A 26,607-nucleotide genomic window follows, 5' to 3' on the forward strand; every position below is an offset into this window, starting at 1 on the left:
GTTTTCTCATTTTTTTTCAAGATATCTGAAACTGCTCAAAGATGGGTCAATCCCAATTATTACGTTCTTTATCCTATGAAGAAAGCTTGACAATGCACCTATATTGCAAACTATAAATCGGAATCACTGGATAGACGGTTTTATTAGATATGCCAGAAGCCACCTATCCAGATTGAATCATAAAGCACAGATAAAGGTTTTCAATCCGCCCGTTACAATGCGCTGAGAATGCTACGTAATCCTAACTGCAATGAACGAACAAATCGGCTTCGTCGGCGGCTGGTTGATACAGTCAAAATTTTCTGTTGCTCAGAAAAACAGAAAATAATCTGCCGGTTACTACTGTCAGTCCAATTTTGGTAACGACGGCGGCAAGGGATTAGCCGTCACTGCTAACGATTCCTATTGTGTATTGGAGAGTTTTCGCTCCATCCGATTGATTTCACAAGGGACGAACCACCCCGTCCCTATAGTAGTACGTGATTGGACGAACGTTTCCAAAGTAAAACTTTCCTTTGATGATTGGTAACATTTGCAACAGTTTGTTTTAACGATTCCCGCGAACTACGACTTTTTTTCTTTTTAATATGCTATATGAGAAAAACATATAAATTATTTGTAATTGTTGAAATTTGACTTAAGAAAACTATCTACCTCAATAGCCCCATCGTATTCAGAAGTTACGAAGCAGGATTCTTTTTTTTTTCAATATCAATGGTTGATTATCATGTGAAAAAAAAACAACTTTTCATGTCTTATCGTGAAGTGGAATATATTTACGAGCCCCAGTCGTCGCCTTTAGCTTTGCCGGATCATATGGGAAAAGTTATAACGCGGTCTTGCATGAACCATAACGTAAACGGCAAAAACTTCTACAAATCACCGGTTGAGGCATACAAAAAGTACGGCGGGCGGTGTGACAGCGAGCATGTACTGTGCCCCATGCGGGACTGAATGCATGACACTGAGCAGCGACTGAAATGGAAGATAAAAAAAAATCATAATCTGGCAGTTTATTCCTACGTTCCGGTTGTGTCAATAATTCTATTTGACTTCAATCTAATAAAATATTGCAAATCACATCGGTGCGTGGAACATAATATGCATGTGCGTGTACACGTGCATACCCCCCAGTACACAGGCGCAACTAAACAGACATCAAGCAAAATCAATATAAAAATCATTGCCAAGTATGTTTTGTGATTAAACGGAGCACGAACACAAACAAGCCTGGTAGAGAATATGGGACAAAAATTATCCTCTTTGAAAAATGTTGCCAACATTGGAGCACAGTTTTTCATCCCTTGAACTCTGCAGCACAACGTAAACTGTCTGACAGAGAGTGTGTGTGCTTATATGTGCTTCCTGTCATATTTTATTGGATTTTTGTTTCATCATAACTCACATTGGGTTCAATCTACGATTTTCAGTCCGTCACTAATAAAAAACAAAGGCTAATAACCCCGCTTTACTGCTTGTTTTTTCAAGAGCAGGATTCACTATCTAGCACCGTTCAGCAAACGCAAGAGATTTATACTTTATTTGTCTGAAGTATGTTTACCCGTTTTGAAGACGAATATCTCTTCTGTACCGTGGCTGGTGGAGTGCCCTTTTTGCTGTTTTTTGTTGTTCTTGTTTTGTGCAGCTTTGTAGCGCGATAGCGCATCCATTCATCGTGTTATTGAAGCACGGAACCTACATGTGACTAACGTTTTAATAGGATTGTCTTTCATACACGAACGCGGCCGTGCCGTTTCATTAACCTTTCGTACATTCTGCATTGCGCAAAAACCGATTGAAAGAGATATTTGATGTGTAATAGTTTTTTTTCTTTGTGTGCGTGTGTGTGTATATTTGTGCTCGTATCTAACTCTTGTTTATGTTTACAAAAAATAACAACGAAAAAGCTACGCTAAACGAGTTGTGTTTTGTTGACAATTTTCGAATGAAGTGTTCGATGGAGGCGCATGGTCTTGTTCATTTTTCGGAAAACAATGCATTCATAACAATGATACATCGAGACCGAAGCATTGCCGTACTGTGTTAAATAATTAGCTTTAACTGCAATGAAGAAACATCTGCCAACAAATTCATTAAACACAAACGCTCATAAATAACTACTACATACACAATTACAATGCGCATTTATTCGGGGCACTATGACACTTGACACAGCTTTATACTGATTTGGTAACCCAAACAAAAATGATTTAATTTTCAAAATGAAACTCTTATGCGTTGCGAGTAAAACAATGGTACCAATTTACAAGAAGACTATTTAAATGCTTGTATAAAAACAAAAAACAAAATGAACGAACGTGCAAATTAGCAAACGAATAATATTGCTCTTGACCAACAAGAATGTGTTTATGTATCTCTTGCATCATAAATAATCATCGCAATGTTGCGGTCACCGCTCACTCCCCATGCCCTCTGCCCCCTGCCTCCTCCACCAAAACCCAGCGTTCATCCGCTCTCTCATCCACTGTAGCATAATGATTAATGCCTGTAACCACCAAAATAATGGCAGCGTTGATCGAGGCAAATGATAAAACAAAATATTAATAACACTGTAATATTACTCCTGCCCGGGTTGTGTGTATGTGTGCGCGTTGTTTAACGGTGGCTGCCCCTGGACGCCGATCGGATTCTGTGACTCATGGTAATGATCCCCACCGCCCGCTCCATCATGTTTGCAATGACACATGGTGCCGCACGTGCCGCCGGCCCTCCTGGTGGCTGCTCTGCGCGACCCCAAACACCTGGAATGCTGGTTACTTCGTGCTAAAAACAAAACAAAAAAATCCCACCACCAACCAACCGATTGTTCGGAAACAATCCGGAAACAATGCTCTCTCACCATCGGCACCATGACGCGCCTCTGTGTTTCTGTTTTCTTCTTATGTTGGGCTATGTTTCGCTCGTTGCCCGGGCCGCAACAGACACGAGACACCCGTTCTAGATCATTCAATAAAAATAATCTATGTCGATAATGATCTCGTAGTGCTGGACAAACCTTGTTCGCTGCCGGTGAGTAAAGTAGTTTGACCAAACCATCCTGACCCGGATGTCCGGCGAGTGTTTATCTACCCTTCCCCTGTTTACCCACTACCACCACCACCACCTTCTCCTACACCGCCTTATCACTGCGAGTGTTGTCCCGATTTGAAGTCGCACGTTTTCTGCCGCGCCGTTCTGCCCCACAAGTACTACAAACAGTACGGCGATAGCAACAGGGCAACCGAACAAACCACAGGACGATGCTGAATTCTTTACCTCCCCTTGTAACAAACGAACACCTCAAGCAAGGGGTAAAAGGGGGGGAAAATAGTGGTATGAGAAGCGCATACCATGGTTTCATTTGGCCGCAACAGCGAGTACTACGAACACCAATGGAATTGGTCGTGGTACTTACTGTAAGCAGACAAAGTCAACCTGAGACAGACCGTTGAACATATCGACTGGCAAGCGACAAAATGTTGCCTCTCTTACATCTGGTACGCATGCTAAAGTGTGTATGTGTATGTTAATACTAACGCAGCACCGTCAAAATCATGATAATTTTATACTAAAAACCCATAAACTCTGTTCAGTCACTGTGTTCCACACTGTGATGATGTACTAAATTTAAATGTCAAATAACTAATACTAATAAGCCTTCAATAGTTTATTGCCCAATTGCTTGCTCTAAGAAGCAATAAAGCAACGGTAATCCCAACCCTGTTTGCTATTTTCCCTACGCACTCATAAACGATGAAATAAAGATCGTAATGTCCTTGCGAACAACCAGATACGCACCCAGCACCAGCCGCACAACCGCACCAAATGTGTCCATCTGCGTAGCGCACGCATTATCGACGTTATCAAGTTTACGGCCGCCGGCGCCCTGACTTTACCGTACAGCATCACCATCATCGTCATCATCCACTTCGGTAACAGTTTTAGTTGGAACCGAGTTGCGAAAGGAAAATTGTTTTCACAAGCGCGTCAAGCCGAAGCATTCCCTCGGCGACCATTTCGAAGCTTTGTGTGTCGGTGCCGCCCGCTGCTTAGATAAATTTTCATCTTTATTCGTTTTCGATTTCCCGCTTCCGCTCTTCGAACTCGATCTCGGGGCTCTGTCTCTGCCACTCCCCCCGAGCCCCGGACGGTAACGAAGGAGAAATTTACAGACCATCCATTTGCAGTGTTCCATTTCCCGCGCTAGACGGGATTGAGATTTGAAGAGACTTTTTGTCAGTGCCCCGAGGGCGTACGGGCTCACGCGAGGGTTTCTTTCCTTTTTTCTGTTGAAAAAGTTAGTCCTTTTAGTAGCTCCATAACGATTGCAACCCGGGATGGATGCGGAAGCGACTATCAAGGACACCGGAGTAACGGAAGCATCTTTTGAAATTGAAGGACCCTTTGCAATCGGATCGAACTCTACACGCGTGTTGGCGCAACGATGATACGGAGTTGCCTGCAGCAATCGAACTCCGTGTGTGGAGGTCGTGAAATGTATGGTAAAGTTTTCCAAAAAAAAGAACACGCTACATCCGGGGGTTTTAATGATTTTGTTCGTATTTTATTGAGACGATCATATCGGCACTACTACAACTGCAGCATCAGAAGTGGAAAAGAAATATTTTCAACCAAGGCTCAAAGTGTCACTAAACAGACTTTTCGTAGAAACTATTATTTACTGTTCAAACAGGCCATATGTTCAAATATGACAGCTGATACTTTCGGATGCCTGTTCCGTTTCAGCTACAATTTCGGTTTCTATCGGGTTCGTTACGGCATTTGATTGACAATTGAGATCAATCGGCTTCAAATTTGTCTCAAGCGTATTGATTCAGAGTGGCATCTGCAGTATCCGGGTTCTGTAATGTCACTCACTCATTGTACTTTATGTCAAATTAATCAATATCAAAATGTGTATCATTGGAGGAAGATAAATCGATTGTTGGAACTGCAACGAATTCGGCAAGCACATAGACAATTTCTGAAAGATAAAAAAACGTAAGCAACTGTTGCGAGAGGGACCAGTGTTAGCAATAAATCACACAAATTAACTTAATTCTTTCCTTAAGCACTCCACCCCACGGACGGCTGCTATCGCTTTATCAGCTTAGTCAAACGAACCCTTGGACCCACTAATTAACATGAAGATAGTTATCAGCAGCACGTAGCAAAAATAACACTCTCTTTATCATCACTACAACCTCCTCCTGCCAGGCAACTCTTCAAGGATTCGTAAAACAACGGGAGCCGCCCCCAAATGCACAGCGGACCCATAAAAAGCATCCTGTTAAACCTGTATCAGTATTTCTTTTCATATTAAGAAGATTATCCTTTTGTTGCGTTTGCCGATAAGCCAAAATTTGGGATTCATTACGATAGCGCTTTGCGCTGTGAAATAAATTCAATCCCTTTGAGCCTTTCTAGGGCGGCATATCGTTACACACACACACACACACATTTTCGGAATTGCCTTCTCCACCAGCACCGAAACACGTTACACGTACGTGATGGCACGCTTTGGCAACCGGCGATGTGGTACGCATGGGCTTTGCGTTCGAGATAATGGGAAAGTTCAAATGAAAACGAGGTGTCTCGTTTGCGCCTAGGATCACTTTTTTCCCCGGATCTGCTTCCACCTACCGGTGGAGGATTTTGTTTCGCGTATCCGTAACCGCCATCACGGTGCGGTCGCATGGGATAGAGATGGTATGCTGTGCATACTTGTAGGTGTGTATGCCTTGGGACAGCAATAAATTTCACTCGATTTATGGAAGCGGCCTCCGAACGGGTCTCTCCCACTCCGGTGTAGGCAAATTTCGAGCTTGATTTGTTGGTTTGACTTGTAAGACCCAAAGAAAAAGGGGTGCTAATAGGATTACTGCTGCCCGAATGATGATTACATATACTTTGGTAAACAAACTACCCCTAGTGCCGCGTGTGCTAGGGATTGTATTTAAATCCGGCCGGGGGAGGGGGGGGGAATTGCTAACAAGCTTTGAACTAGTAAGGCATTCAAGCGTTCTCCTGTTGTTTGTAATTTTATTAAGAGTTTTAAATGAAAGCGTTCAATGGTTCAGCTTCCGAATGGAAGGATTATGAAAACATTGCTACTGATATTTCTTTTCACAGCGAATTATAATTTCGTTTAATACATTTTAAAACACCGTCATGAACAACATTGAATGGTTTTACCACGTTTGAGCATGTTCATTTATTTTTCACACTCTGGCACACAATTACGTTGCAGATACTGTGCAATTCTTACAAACGTAGCTTTCCCGCTGCCTATCTCTGCTTGCCACCAAAGCAATTCTATACGTCATCAGCTAACTGTCCTGTCTGCGGGTGTGCTGGAAAGTAGAATGAAGCAGTAAATATGGTTGCATGTGGCCGGTCCATCATAATTTTTCTTCCCATTCCACCAGGATCGGTCGAACCTCAGATCGGGTGTGTATCACCGTTGCAGCTTAACTAAAGCCAACCGTAATGAAGCGGCAAAGTCTCGGCCGCGTGGGGATGCAAAGTGTGTGGTGCTTACAGAAGCGAGCGAACAAAGGCTTTTGCTGCACGAAACGGTGCAATCGTAACGCGCTGCCCCATCATCATAACACACATACACGCCAGCATATGTGAAATCTTGCTGCCGTGTGTTTCACTCCCCATCCCCGGCTCGATATAACTACCCACCCCCGCCGCCTGTTCTGGGCGGTCAAAAGGATAACGACTGCTCGTGATAGTATTCCACCCCGACGTCCAACTGCATGAAGAACGAATGGGAAACCATGATTACTCGAAGGAATTTTCACGCCATTAGTATTTTGTCAGGTGCGCTGGCCACTGGAACGTTTGCACTAACTATTTTTATTGCTGTTTCGTACGGTGCGCGGAGACCATCCACCACCATTGCCATGCCAGAGCCATGCCAAGCACGGTCGGGGTCCGCACCACAAAGTGCCTGATCCTGTCGGGTTACCCTAGGTGCTTGCGTGCCTGCAATGGGCGATGGATAGATTTGACCTAATTAGTAAGTTTACTCAGCCACGGGTTTTGCAGCTGGCTGATGGTGAGGGTAAAGTTTTACGCTGCAATCGATACATTTTTCATATATAGCGTTCGCTTTTTTGTTATAAAATCCTAAAAAAAAGTCTAATCAAATCAAACACATGAGTGCGTTTCTCTTGCTAAACTTAATTTTTAACAGCTGTTCTTTTCACTTATTACGTTTTGATGTTCGTATTTTAGATGTCTTTTTTACAATTCGCGCTTCAATAATTTCCTAACATTATTGTTATAATTTTTCTTTAAAAGCCTAATTGCTTAGAAAAAAAGCTCAATCGTTTACAAAATGCAACATTTAACCACATAGTAGTGATGCAGAAAAAAATGCTTCCATCTCATTTAATGCATACGTTTGATATTCTTTTCCTGCGTTTACTACGTATCTTCTCCTATCATTCAAAATAAAGACCGTTTAATAGCCGCCAAAAACATTGACATTGAAAAATAAATAAAAATCTTGCAAACAATTTACCCGCAACTAACCCACGTTTCGTAACTCTTCACAAAAAAAATAAAAAAATAAAGGTTCATCCCTGTGGCCGTTACCGTCACAATACAGTCGTGTTCATCCTTGCGAAGGAGTATAATCTGAAAAATCTCCGCACCATCCATCGATTGGATCGGCTCACGTCCGGACTGCTGCTGTTCGGCCGCAGCCCCAAGAAGGCCCGCCAGATGGAACACCAGATACGGAATCGGCAGGTGCAGAAAGAGTACATCTGCCGGGTGGAGGGTGAATTTCCAGAGTAAGTATTCGCGATCGCTAGAAGATAAGAGGTGAAACAAAAACACGAACCGGTGAAGCTTTTTTTTAAGGCGGTAGGATTGCAAATTGATTGCATTCACATGTGCGCATCATCGTCCACGTTTCCCAATCGTTCAATCAATCGTCTTGTGCTAATCGGATGAACCGTTTTCGACCATTCGGTATTGGGTGCCGACACCGTTCTTCCAGTTGTATGATTACATCTGAAATGAATTAGACATTCCTGGTCCGCCGCCGCCGCCTCGGGCAGAGAGGCTTAGTCACATTCGCTTGAGATGCGAAATCCGATTGAAAGCTCATCCCATGAAATTGGTCTGGGACTAAGCTGGGAAAAGAAATCTGCTTTTAAATTAAAGCGCAGTGGTATTTTCTTTTTTATACAATGTTATGTAAATTTTATACCGAACTTAACCGATCACTCGATTACACGATGGTCTTGCAACTAATTGATATGTATTAAAATGACTATCGGTAACCTAAATCTCCGTGATGAGCATCATGCATTTGATTGATAAAACAGCGATCCAATAATACCCGATGAAGTATTAAATTAAATTACTCGCCAAACCTATACCCCATACCGAAATGAGGTACAGCTTAATGAGCCACATTCAATTCATTCATTCAGTCAGTTCCTAACCATCGTTTAATGGGGAAACACTGCGAAATGAGTCCGTCCGTCCGCCGACATTGGGCACACGGCAGCGCACACAGGTGGGTGGTCTTGAACTCTACGCAATCCCAACCCAACCCCGAGCCCGACATCACCGATCCCAGTGGGCGAAGTTTTTTCAGGAAGGATTCCAATTATGCGAGTTTAGCGATACAGTGGTGGCGCTAACCAATGCTGAAAGCGGCAACCAACGGCGTCCGCTTGCACAGAGAGTCCTTGGAAGTCAGCACGCCATGCTTCACCGATGCGAGACAAACACTAATGGATGCTGGCGACGCTCGAGCCATATTTGAACGTCCGGATGGATCCATACCCTACATCTGACATGTGTGCGCTGATGTGTGTGTGTGTGTGTGTGTGTGTGTGTGTGTGTGTGTGTGTGTGTGTGTGTGTGTGTGTGCGTGTGTGCGTGTGTGTGTGTGTGTGTGTGTGTGTGTGTGTGTGTGTGTGTGCTCCAATTTCTTAGGTCCCTCCGTATGGATCGGTCGTGTAAGGTCGTGGAAAATGGTGCCATGTTAGTTTAATGCCTCACCGCTGTGACGAGTAAACCGCGCGGTAATGTGCGACCGGTTTGCCTTTGATTGAACAACCCCTCGGAAGTGTAGCAGGGGTAAAAGAAATGGAACGAATCGACCACCCGCTGCTGTTCGCTTTTCTGCGTTACTATGACATCAGCTGATCTGATGGTCGGTTCACTTTTCCAAGCAAATAGCAGTCGGCAGAGCTTAGGGCACTTCGATAATTCCTGCTGTGTTGCTCGAGTGTAGGGTTGAGTTTGTGTGTGTGTGTGTGTTTAGCGGTGTGTTACCGGACGTCCGACCGGATGGACGGATGGAATTGATTCAGTTTCATCAGTTCGACTTTCTTGCTCATGTGTTTCTGTTTTTTTTTGTTACCGTCTCTTCCTCTTACTACAGCGGCATCATCGAGTGCAAGGAGCCAATCGAAGTAGTCAGCTACAAGATCGGCGTGTGCAAGGTTTCTCCCAAGGGAAAGGAATGTACGACCACATTCCAGAAGCTCGGTTTCAATGGGAACAGCAGTGTGGTCCTGTGCAAACCGCTCACAGGCCGTATGCACCAGATTAGGGTGCATCTGCAATATCTTGGTAGGTGTCCATCCCCTGATGCTACTTGTTGTTGGCGCGGCATGAATCAATTTCATCCGGAGCCAGCTTTGCTGCAAAGCTGCGGGTGCGCCCACTCTATAACGCTTTCGCTCTCTCATCTCTCTTTTTTGTCTCTGTCGCTTTTGACCCTTAGGCTATCCGGTAGTGAACGATCCACTCTACAACCACGATGTGTTCGGACCGGCCAAGGGTCGCGGTGGCGATATCGGTGGCAAAAGTGACGAGCAGCTGGTGAAGGATCTGATCAATATTCACAATGCAGAAAATTGGCTCGGCATCGACGGTGACTCGGAACTGTCAATGTTTAAACCGATGAAAAACGATCTGGACGATGTGAAAGGTAAGTGGGCACCGTTGTTGTGGGAAGTGGTATATAGGGTCCCCCTTTTTTATTGTCTCACCCGCGTTGGTGCTGTTTCCTTCCTCACTCTCCCTCTACTATAACACCACTGTCCCGTACGATAATGGATCACTGTGAACATCGTTCTCTGATTGCATCAACATGTACTTCCCTTTCTGCAGGACAAATTCTGTCGGACGATGACTCGGAAAGCGTATCCCGCGAGGCGTCACCCTGCTCGGAAAGCCCACGGCCGGTGTCGCTGGGCAGCGAAAGCCCCCATGAGAATATGTGCGCCTCGATGCTGGTCCCGAATGCGCTGAACGCAGTTAGCAGTACTGGAATCAGCACGACCGTTAGCACTGGCAGCGGCAACAGTGCCGCCAGCGCGGTCACCACCAACACCATCCTCTGCAGCCGGATGCAGTCCCAGAAGGTAATTAAAATATCGTGCTCGTGCTGGCTGGAACAGATAGTCTGTTCTGGTTGGGTTCTACAATAGTTCTTAAAGAAATGGTTCATTTCAATGCGAGTGAAAGTCGAAAGTGGTAAAAATGTATTGTACTGACATTTAGTTCCGGGTCGCAAACTGCCGTGTCTACCAGTTTAGGAATCAGCATAACTTTTCCGGTGAATCTGCTTAGTTATTTCGACCAGGAGGAAAATTTGCCTGCACCCAAACGGTGGCTTATCCATGGCAAAGGCTTCAATTTTTCCATCCCGAATACACTGTGTATGCAGAACAAAGAAGCGGAAGCGGATAATCAGACAAAATTCTAAACACAAACACCACCCACTTCGGGAAGCGGCGTCGTCGTCGTCGTCGGGCAACTTTGCCAATATGATGCACGTGTCAGATTTGCTCATTTAATTTTAAATAATAAGAGTGTATTTTCGGTTTTCGAGGTTCATTAAAAACTTTGCCTGACGCTTCCCTGTCCCCCGGTTTGGCGTACCTAATCGTGACACCAAAAGCCGGAATGGAAAAACTTCTCGTTATCGCGATACGAAGATAATCATTTGCGTTTCCCGGTACGGTTTCCGTTCATGCTTTTGGACGGTTTAATCAGTGACAGAAAAAAAGTGGTCGCTGGCAGCAAGCAATTTAGTTAAACAAGATAAAGCGCAACGGTTGTACGGTTGTCTGGAAGCTTTTTCTTAAAATGAATACTAAACCCGTCAAATAGACAAATATTTTACCATCCGTTCCAAGGTTAACAAAGGGACACACGAGTGCATATACCAGTGCTTTTTTTTGTTCTTCTTCCATATTTTTGTAACTTCCCATCCCTACGCCATTTGTTTCCTAACTACCCTGTGAAGGTTTATACGGCTGAATGTCCGTTTTCCTTTTCGTAGAAAAAGTATTTTGCCAGCGCCGCGACCTAGAAGTGTTTTCACCCGTTATAAATGAATCTTTTTGTGCACTCTCTTCTTTTTTGTTCCCTGCTACGTTCGCTCCCTCATCTAGTGGCATTTCATACGGTCGTGCAGTGACGGAACGAAGGAAATTAAATTAAATACCAGCAGTATCACACTTCACTTTGGTGGTGGTGCGCCGGACCTGCCCGAACAAACCCTCCCAGTAATACTCGCCTGAATTCGTAATGGTTTGCTCTTTATTCTGGTGATAGTTCTGGCACTGACAGGCGCGCAAAGGCCGATAAGATGCCAGCCCTTGTCATGTTCAACCTGTTGAAAACCCAAACCCTCTCCGCCGTCCCGTCCCACAAGTGGTGTTACACAATGGAGTCGCATATACACAGAAACACTGCCACCGCCGTACGAATAGAATGGGAGAACTATTTCAATGATAATGATCTAGCAATGCCATCACCATTTATGATTGCGGAGCAATATCTTATCGGAATAAACGAGCAAACATAAAATAATGCGCTGGAAATGGCCATTCGACTCGCGCGAATCCTTTCCGGCGAAAATGTACGCTGCGTGCTTGTGCCAGATGGGAGTTTTGCTAGGGGAAAGCTCGTTGGCAGATGTTAAAATTCCTAGTTTCTGGTGTTTGTGTTTCGTGATGTTTTCTTGCCCTGTAAGCTGTACCCTCGAGTCCTGGTACGAACGAATTGGATGTCAGGTGTAATTCGGGCATGATCAATTCTAGGAATCTAACAAATGAAAATTCATTGTACATAGTTGGAGTGTTTAGGGAATGATAGCAGTGTAGCCAAGCTATCTATCAAAAATAGTAGAAAGCGTAGCAAACATATGGTTTGACTAGCAATATAGCAGACAACGTTTTCTGGTTTGCATATGGTTGTATCCTTTTTCTGTTTTTATCTGTTTTGAAGATGCGTTTCTGGATCTAAGTTAAGCTGTATGATCCACTTTACTGGTTTGTGGGCCTTTGATAGTACTCTGTGGTAGTTCATTTTCGGCATAGCTTTCTATATAGAATTTGAAACCATGTAATATTTCAAAGTCCATGCTCGATCCATTTTAGGTCTTGTAAAAGTCCTCATTTATGGACTCATGCGTTGTAACGTGCCATAAATTAGTTTTGATCTTTTTCAAGATATCGAATGTTATGTATCCCAGCGCAGAATTCATGTTCGAGGTTGAAACTAAAATATATGTCTCTTTACTCTGGTCAGAGTAAGAGGTCCCGTGGTACAGTCGTTAACTTGCACTACCTACCAATGTGCCCGTCGTGAGTTCAATTCTAGATATATCAAGAAATGACCAACCGAATATGTGGGATACTTAATAAATTCTGATGAAAGGCGCCTTGGCTGTATAGACCGACATGACGGCGTAAATCGGTTACGCCCCAACTAGAAAATGAAGAAAAAGAAGTTGAAGAAGTCTCTGTACCAGTCCAGGCAGAACACGGTCGGTTGAGATGATATCATGACTCCAAGTCTCAACTGTCATCTGACTATGCCTCTGGTCAGATTAGATTTTTGTATGATTGAATTTACTGGTAACATAACAGCTACGATAATAGTGCATTTTTGTTTTAATGTTCCAATACTTACCCAGAAAAAAGTTGTATTGAGCATACTGTAAAATAAAACATTTGGATGATGTAATACAAATGCCATCTACTCTAAACATTCAACACCAAACAAACAACATCAACTTGAAAGTGCAAATAAATTGCTTGTTTAGAAGTGTCTGGCTTCGCTTTACGACCGTACCGACAATACTATTCGTTGCCCCATTTGCTGTCTAGCAATTGAAGCTGACTGCCAAAGCATATGCCACCCATGATAAGAAGGAGTGAAAGCATCGTTTCTTTGCTTTTTTTTGCATCAAGTGGTATGATTTGTTCCTGTACTGCAAGAGTCAATATAAAGCCAGACACAGCAACTCAAAGACGTTCCTCAACGTTAGGCACTCAACCGCGTTTGCCAGCAAATATACCATCACCATTATAGCTTTCGGTAGTATCGCTTTAAGAAAGCACCTATCAGCAGAACATCGTAACGCGTACTGGCAAAGTACGCATACACGGGCGTGTATTTCTTATCTTTGCTACAGGCGTCAAACGCACGAATTATAATGATGTTTATTCAGCTTGTGCAAATGGAAACGTCGTGGAAAAGTGAAATCATTGATGTTAATTAGACGTAAATTAACGTCTTGTGCGTTGCCTGTGCCGCCAGGTGCTCCATAGGTGCTGAGCGATAGTTTTGGGGGCATATCAGTGTAAGTGTAATCAGAGCCTTCCGGCTTGTGCCATCGTTATCAAACGGTAGAAAGCGTTCAAACCCGTTTACCGTAATTGCTAGCTATCCGTTTAAATCCTCGTCATAACCTTGACTCACTGTTGTTGCGGATCGGTATACCCAAAATACACCCCTCATTAAGGTTGAGTCGATCGTTTAATGGGGCTTATGAGACTACTAGCTATCTCGTCTTCATGTATGATAATTCCACTGATAATCAGCGTGTATTAATCTTTTGCGAATTGATTGCACCAAGATGCAGCGGAAGCGCTGTAGTGAGCAGAGCACTAATATGCTCCCCCCAAATAAATCCAACATATTCTCCATCGGTCGCTCGGGCTTCCAGTGAATACTGAGAGAGAAAATTCCTTCCGCTGCATTATGCCACCAATTTACTGGGCAGCATAAAATCTCGCCGGCTCATAATTAATCCCCATTTCCATTAATCTCGCTTAAGGTGTTCATGTGTGTGCACATGTGTGTGTGTGTGTGAGTGTGTGTGTGTGTGTGTGTGTGTGTGCTAAAAGGAAATTTGAATTAGTACGATGCATATGCTGGTGTATAAGCATTGCTCGCTGGCTCGTCGTACCATTTCCCTTCGCCGTACTCGTCGGTCGGTCCCAATGTCCTGTCATTGATAGCGAGCAAGATAATTTGTTTGTTTAACGATATTCCTGGTGGCATTACTAATTCGATTGCCCATTCATTAGCAGCAATGTGCCCTCCGTCGTACAGACCGTTTCAACTTTTCGCCAAAGTGCCAGCCCGGAAGAGCTTTTGTCGAATGTCTGCCGGTTTTGTTGCCACAGTGGACTGAAAATATGCAATGAAAATTGTGTACAGTTTGTGTGGGAGTTTTTTTTGTGTATAACATTCAGTCAGTGGTGGCATACGTTTCGCGGCATAGGGAAATAGTTAGCTGGTTGGTATAAATGCTTTTTGCTCGCAGAGAGCAGCTGGCTACAAAACTACAAACGATGACACCGAACAGGAAAAACCACCCATTTACAGCCGAAATCTAATATTAAAGAGGGTTTATTGCATTTTCGGCAATTTGCTGCGATATTATTTCACTGCTACACACGTAACCTGATTAGTATCTCATTATAAATAGATACCGACAAACTGGGTCCACAAAACCCCGGGGTTAACGAAGAGACTGTAAGGGTGCGCTGTACGCTTCCAGAATTCGTACCCATTTTGACCTCTCCACCGAATTCGATCCAGCACACGTTTGCGTGAGGGATTTATGGCATCGCCATCGGGTCGGCAGGGATTGTGGTGCTACACCCTCATCCGTGTGCCGTCCGGCATTTGCAATATTCAATTTAAATCCGGCAAAAGTGCATACATCCCGCCGAATGGCAAATGCAGCGGGGTTTTGTTTCCGCCAGTTTGGCCCACTCTGCCGCTCTCGAGCAAATCTCTGATAGTTTCGTGTTCTCCCGAGTACCTTTGGTTTGGACCGGCTGCCGTGTGCCGTCGTTTGTGGGTTTGCGGGAAAAGAGAAACAAACTGAGCGTAATGTGACCATTATGACTCGGTACTTTGGGCCGTTCTGTCCGAGCCAGTGAATTGGGGGACACAGGAAACGCGAAGGTGGTAGGTGGCAGAACAGGCACACACCCCTTTCGGTGCACGGTAACCACGACTTAATGGTTATTTATACTAATTTTCACCGATCCATTGGTCTGGTTGAGCGAAATGATGCTACAGCGCGACTATGGGTGCATACGGTGGGGAGGTCGCTTATGGTTTTTTGGTCGCTTCCAAATGCTGCTTGTTTGCTTGCTAGGTTACCCGTTTGCCAACCGCACTGTTTTTGGTGTGGTACGTTTGAAGTACGCAACCAAATGAATGTACGATTTGTATGTGGCCACCCTGTTGTCTCTTAGTGCTTGAACTACCGATGCATTCACGGTAATGCCGGACCGTATGTTGTTAGATAGGTTTCATACAAATGGCGGAACACTGGTTAATGCCTATACCAATACCGAAAAACTTCCACTTCATTGTACAATCCCGACACTGGAGACTTCTTAAACTTTACCTTAGGGCTCCGCAAGAATCAGGGGCATAGATGCTTCATAATGAAATTTGTACGTATGTGTATGTTTCGCAGCAAAAGCCTAAACCATCTTGGGAATGCACCAAGCGTGCCACTGCCACTCCGTCTCCTACCTCGGCAGTCGCACCCACCGCACAGGTTGATGAAGATCCGGCAGGAGCGGCAGGAGCATTCGAAGAGTGCAACAAATTGGTGGCAGCACCAACCAGTGCTACTGCAGCAACTACGACCAGTGCCGGTGCTGCTGCTGTTACTGCTTCTGCTGCTGCTGCTGTTGCTGTGTCTGCTACCACTACCACTGGTACTGCTGTAGCCGCCGATGTTGCCGGTGTTAATGTGAGTTTCAGCTAGGCTGCACCAGTGTGTTTCCCCTACCCGAATGCCATTGCCGTACACCATTAGATTGCTTAACCTGTAACCTGTGCCCCCGCCTAACAAAGACCCGCTGGCGTATAACCCTTCACCAACCACACCACCAGTGCAGCAGTGTGGTACAGTGGCCATTTCATTTAGTGTGTACGGTGTACTGCTCCCATTCCTACTACCCGGGATAACCTTTACGCCAACGTCGGTTGGGATATCTTAGACACAGCACGAACGAATCCCGAAACCATTCGGCGCAAGGCTCCCTCTGCAGGGGCTTAGGGCGGCGAATTATTAAGTTTAAAAATGCATTAACCCAAAATTGCTTCCTTACCTACTACCCCTACGTCTTTTGTGGCATCATCTAATCTGCCAGTAATCTTTCATGATAGTTGTTGAATCATAGAATCACACCGAATCCAATTATTGATTGTATCCTTGCGCTACGGCAGAACCTCCTGCCAACGTCATCTTCCAAGTAGTAACAGCTCCAAGTACAGTAGTGTCCTCTGTACTGTAGTGTGTGTCCTCTTACTTGCTCGCCCATCTCACTAATGCGCTTCCCCCGTACCAAGACCATTGTTGTTCCGATTGTGACGATTGTGGCTCACCCAGCAACTGCAAAGTCCCCATAATCCTATCGTAGATTACGGTCAAAGCGCTACAGCATCGCATTAACAAGTGTGTGTGTGTGCCTCGAGGCGTGGGAAAACGAGTGACTGTTGTGTCCTTTTGTTCACACGTGTACGCCTGACCGGAATCAAATCAAACAAGTTGACCCCTGAAGCAAGGGAGACTTCTTTCCCCAAGTTGTGTTAGTGAGTGTGTATGATTTAGTGTGCATTTTTTTATATATGCGTGTACTTTCTTTTTTTATTTGTTGTTCTTCAACCGTAACATGCCCATAAGCTCTCCTACATACTGTGTGACCGTGTGTGCGTTTTGCTGTTTTATTGTAACAATCCTCCTTGTCTTGCATATGGCTTGTGCGTGGTTTTTTTTCTGACCTTCGTTATCGCTTTAACATTTGTTTTCTGTGTTTTTTTTTATTCCTCCCCTCCAATTACGCAGGTTACCGTGGCCACCCAAACGGGACACGAATCGCCCGACTTAGCCTTTAATCCAGATAAAATGACAACCGACAAGCACTGCTACGAATGCAAAGTGCGCTACCGAGATCCGAAACCGCAGGATCTGGTCATGTATCTGCACGCCTGGAAGTACAAGGTAAGTGGAGTTTGCAAACTACAGTAAAGTGCCGAGGGTAGTGACCGAGGAAAAAGGGTTGTTGTGAGCACCGTTAACTGACTGTTCTTCTTTATTTGAACTGTGATTTGTCCGAGGCTAAAACTTGCATATAAAAAGTTCCGTTATTCCGTTAGCTTTCTTATGGTTTTATAATGCATTTCATATTTACACACTGGATAGAAATCGTCGAAAAAAAGAGTAATGCTTTAGGATATTAACTATCGTTGCCATTCCCACCAACTACTTTTGCTTTTGAATAATGCACGAAAAAAAAACTGGAAAATCCTTGCGGGACACTCGCATTGTGTTCCCAAGTGAGTTACTAAACAATGTGCACGTTCATTTCCGCATTATCATCAGAACAACGGTCGTGTTCGCTTAACGGTTGAGAACAATACAAAAAAGGCAAATTTATTAAATCAACAACCCGTGTATATGTGTGTGCGGCGTGCACAACGATGATTTAAATTCTTCATTTACACTCCTTTGTGCGCGTGGGAGAAGCGACAATAAAAAAAAAAACGCAGGGGAAGGAAATTAAGCATTCCGTAGCACGGTGCTGCCAACCCACTCACCACGATGACACATTCGCGTGTCACACGGGGATGACGTGCACGTCTGTCGTGAGTATGGAAAGGATAACGCACCACTCGGTGCTGCTCTGCTGGACATGATTTGTGAGCTTGTTCGCTTATCATCGCTGTGTTCGACGCACACACACACACACTAGTCTACTAACCTTTCCTCGCACTCATAATGTCCCTGATTCCGACGCATGTTTCGTCGCATTTGTACAAAATAGCCCGCTGATGACCAACTTTGTGGTTTTATTCCGTAGGTGGAAATGTGTTTCGTCTTTTTTTTTTGTCTATATTTCGATGTCTTTTAGTTTCCGCTCATTTTGCGCCACGTAATGTCCGTGTGCCGTTGCGCCGAGTGGTAAACGATTTGTGCCGAGTTGTATAAGCTGTCGCAATGGCACAGGAAATTATCATTTCCATACTTTTGTTTATGCGCGGTCACATAGCGGAACATCCAACCGGGAGAGGGAGATTCAGTTCCATCATAAGCATATCCGCTGCCGGCTGGTTTTTGTTTGCTACCATTTGCCGCTGTATTTTCTGCCGCTACCCATTTAATTGCCTTTTTCTTGCACATTTAAATGTCACTCGTCAGCTCGTAAGGCTACGACCGTTGGTCAACCATATTGCATCGGTTGGCAATCTCAGTGTGTGTTGTGGGAAAATACTGATGACTAAGTTGAAACCCAAAACCAGATGGTTCCAGTAATCCTTTTCGCTCGCAAATGTGTCGCCTTAATGAGTGTCCACTGGGCCATGATGGATGAGGCATCATACGGTTGCAATATCATATGCTTGCAATAATTAACAAGATGAAAGATCCCAGAGAGATATAGATACGTACGGAATGCTCAGTTTTTAGTTTATTCGTACAGCAGTTTACACGGCGTGAAAAAATATTCGTGAAAGCGGTGTTTTAATTGATAGACTTGTTTAACTATTTTATCACTATATTATGATAAGATACTTTTGCGTCATCAAGCGATAAATAAGAAAAACTTGATAAACAAGCATTAAATATGCTTTGCTATTATTATTACTTGTACCAGGATAATTTGTATTTTCAAAATATGATTTTCAATTTGTCGGGATGCGGTTTGTGTAATTTCGTCAAGTCGCACGACCTGACAACATGCCCGTCATGGGATCAAGCCACGTATGGATCGTGTCTTCCATACGTAGGAATGACTATCCTACTAAAATAATATTACGAAAAAGCTTTGATCCATGATAACAAGAATATTTTTTTTATAAAAAGCACATAGAAACATTGCAGACAATAACAAATAATCAATAACTAAAATAGTTAAAATGTGTGTTAAGTCATTAAACCAAAAAGAAAAGACAATACACATCAATAAACAAATAAATAAAAATAACAACAAAAGAAGTACAATGGAACGCCGTTTATACGGGTAACTTTTATCCGGCTGTCCGTTTATCCGTGCTGTTGAGAAATGACAGTTAAATACAATGGTGACATTGCGTTATGAGCAGGATATTTGAAAAAGCGGCTAAAAGAGCAAATTGTCATAGCATAAGACACGATAATTCAAGCAAATTTCAAATATTCTTGTGGGAAAAATATGAGGTTAATTAAAACTGGGTTATTTTTATCAGAAACTAATATGATTTTCCAAAAATTGATCGGGAATTCGTGATAAAATATATAATTTAACTCATTATCCGTGTTATTCGCATATACGGGCGAGGTAATCACAGCAAAACCATTTTGATATTACTGATTGTTGAGTAATTGATAGCGATTAAAAAGTGGCGAAAAAAAAACATTCAAATTGAGGTGTTTATTGATGCACGTGGGGGCAGTCCGTTCAGCTCATGTTCATTCATGTTTCATAGAGTTTGATACAGATTTAAACTGTTTTTTTTTTCGACCCTAGTTTGATGATGCGGTTAGCACTCACGGTCACCACGAAATTTCAGGCAGTGCAGCACAGTGGTGTGAAGATTTTAAATACCATCACGGCTGCAAATTCATTCACATCTATCCCGCGAGCCGAAATCTCACCTGAAATTTTATCGCGGTGTCTGTAAGCGCCTACCAAATCATCTTTTTGTTCATCACAACCAAGCGGGCATCGCATTATGTTTTGTTTTGAGGATGAATGACTGACTGACTGTAGCACAAATATGCAGGACAATTATATGAATAAATAAATGATATAATAAATAATTTTGTTTTGTTTCCGTCTCTTTCACAGGGCCCTGGCTGGGAGTATGAAACTGAGCTGCCAGAATGGGCCAGAGTGGACTGGCACGACAATGAGTTTGAGTAGGAACTGCAGCACAAACTAGCGATGCTTCGACTGCAAACACCCTGATCAACTCATCCCAGTGTCCTGTAGCTGGATGACAATTGTGACCAGGCGAAGAAGAAGCAGAAACGGTGACCAAAACACAATTGTCATCTCGACACAATTGTGTTCTACGTAAACTCAGTCATACGACTTATGATCATAAATCACACTTCAACAACAACTGCAACAACAACCAACCAACAAACAAACAAAAAGACATAACCGAAAGGATCAAAATGCACCCTCACGGTAGTGTAGCGCGTGGAAGACTTAACCGTAAGACGCTTCAAATAGTAGGAATATTTTTGTTAAGAACGTTTGTAGCGAACGAAAACTGAAGCAGAAACATCAAACTCCAATGGTATCAATAGTAAAAAAAAAATGGCAAAATAACAATGTAGCCACACGTAAGCGGATACCAGGGCGGTGGGGTGTCTTATCCAACATCATAAATCACAGTACGCTAGCAGGACATTGCGTGAATCCATATTTACGTGCATATTATTAACGTTCAATGAAGCTGCAGCGGTACGGTGTCACAATGTTGGCTCTCTCGCTAAACAACGTTGGCTGCACGCTGCGAAACGTACGAAAGGAGAGAGGACCCTTAAATGAAATACTAACCGATGGCGGTATGTAATTGAAAATGTTTTTTTTTTTTCTACACAGCATAATATTTCACACCGATCGTAGCAATAGTGTGTAAGCTTTCAGACGGGCCGAAGGGCTGAGCAATGGGAAGCTCAAATGTGTCCCGTAAACGCGCAAAGAAACAGTCGTAATGATCTTCCGTCGCTGCGGATTATAGCTCAGCAGTTAACGTTACATTTTATAATAATTGTATCGCAGCAAAAGCATTGATTTATATCTACCGTGAAATGGTTAGAGGAGGTACAGCGAGGCGCAACTAGAAGACCGTGAATATGTTACGCTAAGAAATGTGTCACAAATGTGCACTTTAATACGATACATAGGTGTGTTTGTGTGTTTTGGTTGACATAAACCATTCTGTTTCATGTTGTTTAAAAATATTTTAAAAACTGTCATCCTGTTGCTCCTTCTTTCTCCATGTTGTTTACCATGTTTCTCTTTTTTCTATCATTAATATTTCTCCTTTTGTAAATGTTAACTGTTTTTTTTTCTTATTAACTAAATGTTCCATGCATTTATTACCACTGTTTCTTTTCCTTCAATGTATTTTCTTCGTTTTATTCAAGTTCTTCATATATTCAAGGTAGTATATAGGTGGTGAAATACGACAGGTTAAAAAAACGGAACTAGATTGCAGTTAGCAATTAGACAATACAGCGAAACATTTAGTTTGTGATGTGGCTAAAGGTATGGTGATGTCACAACAAATGAAAAACAACAACAAGAGAAATGCATAAAAAATACAATACCAAACATTTTACATAGTTTTCAATTTGTTACGTTTAAGAAAATGAAAGTGAAACAAAAAACAAACAAAAACAATACAGCTTTGCTACGTAGAAACTGTCCTATAAGCGAACGAAGACGTTAAAAACTACGAAAATCCTTAGAATTGAAGTTACATACTGCAAACAAAGAAGAAGAAGAAAAAAAAGACCACAATGGACAGTCGTGTTTAGCTTTAAGCATACAAAAACAAAAACAAACAAACGTTATCGTAAAGTAAAACTTGTTATAAATGAAAAGACGAACAACAATGGAAATTGCCACTATCTCTTACTCGCAAACAAAATGCGCATATATATCTTTAGTTTCGTAAAATTAGTTTTATGTTTTACTGTGTTGCAAAGCTTTTTTAGAACAGTGTACGACGAGACGCGACAAAAAGCACACTTTATCACACCATCAAATAACCAATCATTTGCGGTTGGTAGAAAACATTCAGCGAGAACAGAAGAGCAAACAACCGAACTCCTCCCCAATGCTAAGCAAACTACTCCTCTTCGGTAGTAGTGGTGTTAGGTTAGGTAGATGTATCTATAATTTGATTGCTTTTATTTGTCTTGTGAAACGGTCGGACCGTCGGTTTGGACACACACGGTTGCCAAAGAGTAGTGTCGGCGTGAAAAAAAGCAACTCCCAAACTCCCCTCATCACCCTTCCCCACGTACCATTATCGCCCGACGATGGTGGAAACAACTGCAACAAAACCGCACGCAGCCCGAATCGTCATTCAATCAACGACAACCGCCCTCCCAGGCATGGTTGATTTTGGCGTTTTCGCATTTTCCCGCCATGGTTTTTGGATTTCGTTTCAATTCATCCGGTTGGCGGTAGCTACCGGCAGCTCATACAGCAGCATTTTTCTAGTTTTTTTTTTGTTCCCACCGTAAGTAATTGGTGGTCTGGAATGGAACCGGTCGGAATTTACAGAAAACTCAAAACGTAAATAAAACACCGCCACATACCAACGCGTTCTGCTACGTGCGGTGGAGGAGGAGTGGTTGATTTTGCTGCATAGGGGACAATTTTGGGTGTTCCTGATTGGAATGAATTTGACGCATTCAAACATCAACGGGCAGAACAGGGGGAGGGGTGGGGGAGGATGCTAAGAATTGGTGGAAGTTATTTTTTGCTGCTCGGTTGAGAGTGGTGTGACGGAAGCAGAAGGGACCAACACACCTGTACGAACAGGAAGTTATCGCAGTGTAATTCGAGAGTTTTGCGTGCAAAGTTTTCGCAACAAGACGCTTTTGTGGAAAATTAACTTTTCCACCTTTTTTGTGTGAAACGGAGCGTTTGCAACTGGGAGCCGGCACTGGGTGAAGGAAGTGCCACAAAACTCTTCGACAGTACACACACACACACATACATGATTGCTATGAATGGGGACAGCATTGTTGTGGATGAGTTTGTAAAATTGTTGGCTTCCACAGCGTGCCGAAGCCCCCCAAGAAGTCGTGGGTTTGCAATCGTTTAGTGAGCAAAAGTTGAAAGCTAAAAATCAAATGTAGAATAAGTACATAAGAGCGCGTGGTAGTAGCAGCAGGTTTCAAGGGCAATTGTTATCCTGAGCCTGAGGGGGAAGGATAAGGACACTTGAGACTCCATAAAAGACATAACCGGGTGAAGCTGTGAGAAGGTAGCAGAAGGAATTGTGAAGTCGGTATTTAATCTAAGAGAGAAAGGGAAATAAATCCACACCACAGTGTATCAAACAGGCTAGCCAGGAACCAAATGGCAATCCATGAACATTGAACGAATTGGCAGCCTTCCCTTAGCTAAAGAGAAAGAAAGAGAGAGAAAGTGAAAGGAAGTGAGCAAAACTATCCATCATCCTTGGCAGTCGGTGTAAGTAGTCAGGCCGGGGCTCATGCCAGGAACTTCCAGAGGGAAGATAGTTTGCATGCAAAGGAAATGAAAATTCCTGTCTGCCTTTTTTCACACTTTTACAAAAGTTGGCTTCCTGTACCTGTAAAAAGTGGCACTCGTTCATCGTTTTGATTGTCAGAAAAGATTTGCTGCAGAACAATGGAAGTAAAGGAACAAAAAGGCAAGCCCCTCGGGAGCTTCTGTGCAACATTTACTTTTACCAAAACCTTAGGGAAGTTATTTGAAAATCATGATTTGAAAGCGGAAACCATTGACGATAATGATATTTGTTCGCATTCTACTTGTAATTTCAACGCTAATGCTGAAGAGAAGGTAAAAACACATCCAAACTGCGCTTTGCCGTGGGAACGGATTTTTTAAACCAATTTGAGCTGCGCATTTTCTTTTCTACCTTTGCTTTTGTGTAAATACACCCAGCTGCCATTATATATCCTGGAAGGCTCGCATAACCCGTTACTACGTTACTACGCGTTACTACGTTCACGTTACGACGACGAAGAGAGTTACGTAGGTTGGATCGAATGGTTCTACCCGGTTCTTTCTTCGTTACGTATTTCGACAGGGGGGACAAGGGTGGGATAATGTAAACGACAAAAGACACATTTTCTAATCATTCAATTAATATTTCCTTCTTCGTGTTACCTGTTAGTGTTTTCTTTGTTGGTATTGTTTTCTTCTAAAGAAATTAAAAAAAAACAGCAATCGGCAAACGATTCGTTTGTTCTCTTATGCTCGTTTAAGTAAGACTTTTCTATCAACTATTAAGCTTTTTTTTAATTCTTCTAGATTAGTGTTGTGTAGTGTATGTTCATTGCGTTTGCATTGCGCTGCTTTTTATGTTCAGTGTTTATGTTGTGTTGTGCAAAGGTTACAGTATAGGTGTCCGTTTATTCGTCCTTTCTAAGGGTGAAACAATGTTGTAGGAGAAAATTTTAATGAACTTCTCATCGGTAGTCCTTTACTTTTATCATTTATATTTTATTTAATGCGTTCAATAAACTTCAGTGTTTTTACACATACAGTGGCGGGTTTTGGGGGGATCCCCTGGCGATCGCCCAGCCCTTAAACCCGTCACTGCTTACATATACTGTTTCGTTTGTAATGTGGCATTATTAGTTCAGCTAGAAGCATAAAACACAGTACAGAAAATAGAAGGCAAACGTTCATTTATTTTATGTATACAACTATTTAAATATTTGAGAGGGTTTTTTAAGTTACTCCAGTGGTCACATAAGTTTAGCTCATGCTCTTTATCCATCATTCATTTTTAATGCTATTTGTAAGTATTTGATTTGTAACATTTTTTCCCCGGTCTGATGTAAACAACATTTAATGCACTTTTATTCTGTTTTTTTTTTGTCACTATCCATTTTTTCCGTGCCACCACTACCCCGTATAGTTTTAATTTCGTACTGCTACTACTTGCTACACTTTTAATTTAAAGCGTTTAATTCGTGTTTTAAAACCATTGTAATTTTGTTGCCCATCGATATCAAATGAATAAATATGTGAGAGAGAGAAAAAAAACATATAAAGCCAATGACAACGACTCCAACAATGGTCCTCGCGTCTCCAGCCAGTGCGTGAAAATGATGACTGTGAAGCAGTACTGCAAAACCGAAACCGAAATAGTGTGATACCCAAACCCAACTCGCAGCCCCAAAACAACATCAATCTCGTGCAAAGCCTACATGGGGCAATTAATTCACCCTTCTCGAAGTACGTAGTACGGATTTGGGGAAAACAGGCACAATAAACCAACATAGAGAAGAGGAAAAACAACAGCAGAAATTCTCCATAAACCTTAACCACCACCACCAGATGATACTGGGGCACTGGTCACGCTGAATCCTGTGCCCTCCGTGTGATTTGGTACAATCAAAGGATTTGCTGCACAAAAATGGCTGACAGCACACTGAGCACGGGGAAAAGAAAATAAAAAAGGTACCCAAAACAAGCCAAAAAGCGATAAAGAATTGGCTTGTGGAATTTTCAATTAACAATCCAAAAAACAATCTCCCGGGGTCGTCCGTCCCGTTCGAATGCTTTCCTTTACATCGAAATTATCTTTCTTTTTTTTGCTCCCAAGTCTCACGCGTCCAAGATTCCTTTCGTCCCATTTTCCACGAAAAAAAAGAACATCATCGCTCTCCAAAAAATGAATGGTAAAGTTGAGTTTGATGGCATGGTGTGGGTGGCGGTCGTGATTGGATTGGTATAATTTGTGTTTCCATTTGTGCTGTTGTTCCCATTTTTCACGTTTTTCCTTCTTTTTTTGTGTGTTGCTTTTCCTTTTGCTGGCGTTCGCTAATAGACAACAGATACACACACACATACACAGACAGACAAAGCGCAACAATCAATCGATCGAAACCCCAAACCCCACCAATGCTGTGGCGAAGGAGAAGGATCATCATGTTTGCCGCATGTTTTTCTTTTCTTTGGTTTTCCACTCGAACTCCCTCCCACTGCTGTCCACCAATCAGACCATCAGCATCCCTTTACCCCACCCCCGTCCCCAAAGGATAAGACTTGACATCCGAAAATTCCTTCCTCAATTATTCAATTATCAGGCAGGTTTCCTTTTTTGCTCTTTGGGTGTGTTGTGTGTTTAGCGAATTTTTGGGCTCAATTCTTGCTTCCGGTTCCTGTGCGTGCGTGCGTGCGTACGCTCTTTTTTTTTCTTTCTTTTTCCCAGCTATACCAGGATAATCCTGTTTCGTTGTGTGTGTTTGAGTGCGGCTTTCTGATGCGCCCATTTGCCACCGTCAGCCGATCGCGAGGTCAACGGGCTATAAGCCGGTGGGGATATTGAACGTTGTCGCTGCTCGGGAGGTCCTTCCTCTTGCTTTTTTTTTGGATTATCTGAACGGTGGAACCACTAAGTCGAATCCCGGACATCAAATCACAATGCACCAGGGAATGGACCATTGGAGCAAGGTTGATTTGGGAACGGGTTCGTTCCTCCCTCCGAAAAACGTGATCGTTCTGTAAGCTCTTTGAGGGAAAGCTGTTTTTCGCCCTTTCCATTTTAATGTTAACTTCT

At 43.0% G+C, this 26,607-nt stretch overlaps 1 protein-coding gene across 10 annotated transcripts in view; it reads left to right on the forward strand.

Annotated features, from left to right (window-relative positions):
* LOC121597302 (RNA pseudouridylate synthase domain-containing protein 2-like) overlaps positions 1-23,422 on the forward strand; it is a 196,744-nt gene extending 173,322 nt beyond the window's left edge. For 8 of the 10 annotated variants that reach the window (XM_041922960.1, XM_041922950.1, XM_041922954.1 and 5 more), the window contains 7 exons: positions 7,588-7,808; positions 9,419-9,609; positions 9,764-9,970; positions 10,153-10,406; positions 15,782-16,063; positions 17,162-17,317; positions 20,142-23,422. In XM_041922960.1, coding sequence (XP_041778894.1) covers positions 7,588-7,808; positions 9,419-9,609; positions 9,764-9,970; positions 10,153-10,406; positions 15,782-16,063; positions 17,162-17,317; positions 20,142-20,216 — 1,386 coding nt within the window. In that variant the 3' untranslated portion in view covers positions 20,217-23,422. Of the gene's footprint in view, positions 1-2,942; positions 3,031-7,587; positions 7,809-9,418; positions 9,610-9,763; positions 9,971-10,152; positions 10,407-15,781; positions 16,064-17,161; positions 17,318-20,141 lie in introns of all 10 variants that reach the window. The other 2 variants (XM_041922952.1, XM_041922959.1) reach the window with 2 other exon arrangements.
* Positions 23,423-26,607: the final 3,185 nt, after the last annotated feature.

This window comes from Anopheles merus, chromosome 3R, assembly GCF_017562075.2.
Source record: "Anopheles merus strain MAF chromosome 3R, AmerM5.1, whole genome shotgun sequence".
Taxonomy (NCBI): domain Eukaryota; kingdom Metazoa; phylum Arthropoda; class Insecta; order Diptera; family Culicidae; genus Anopheles; species Anopheles merus.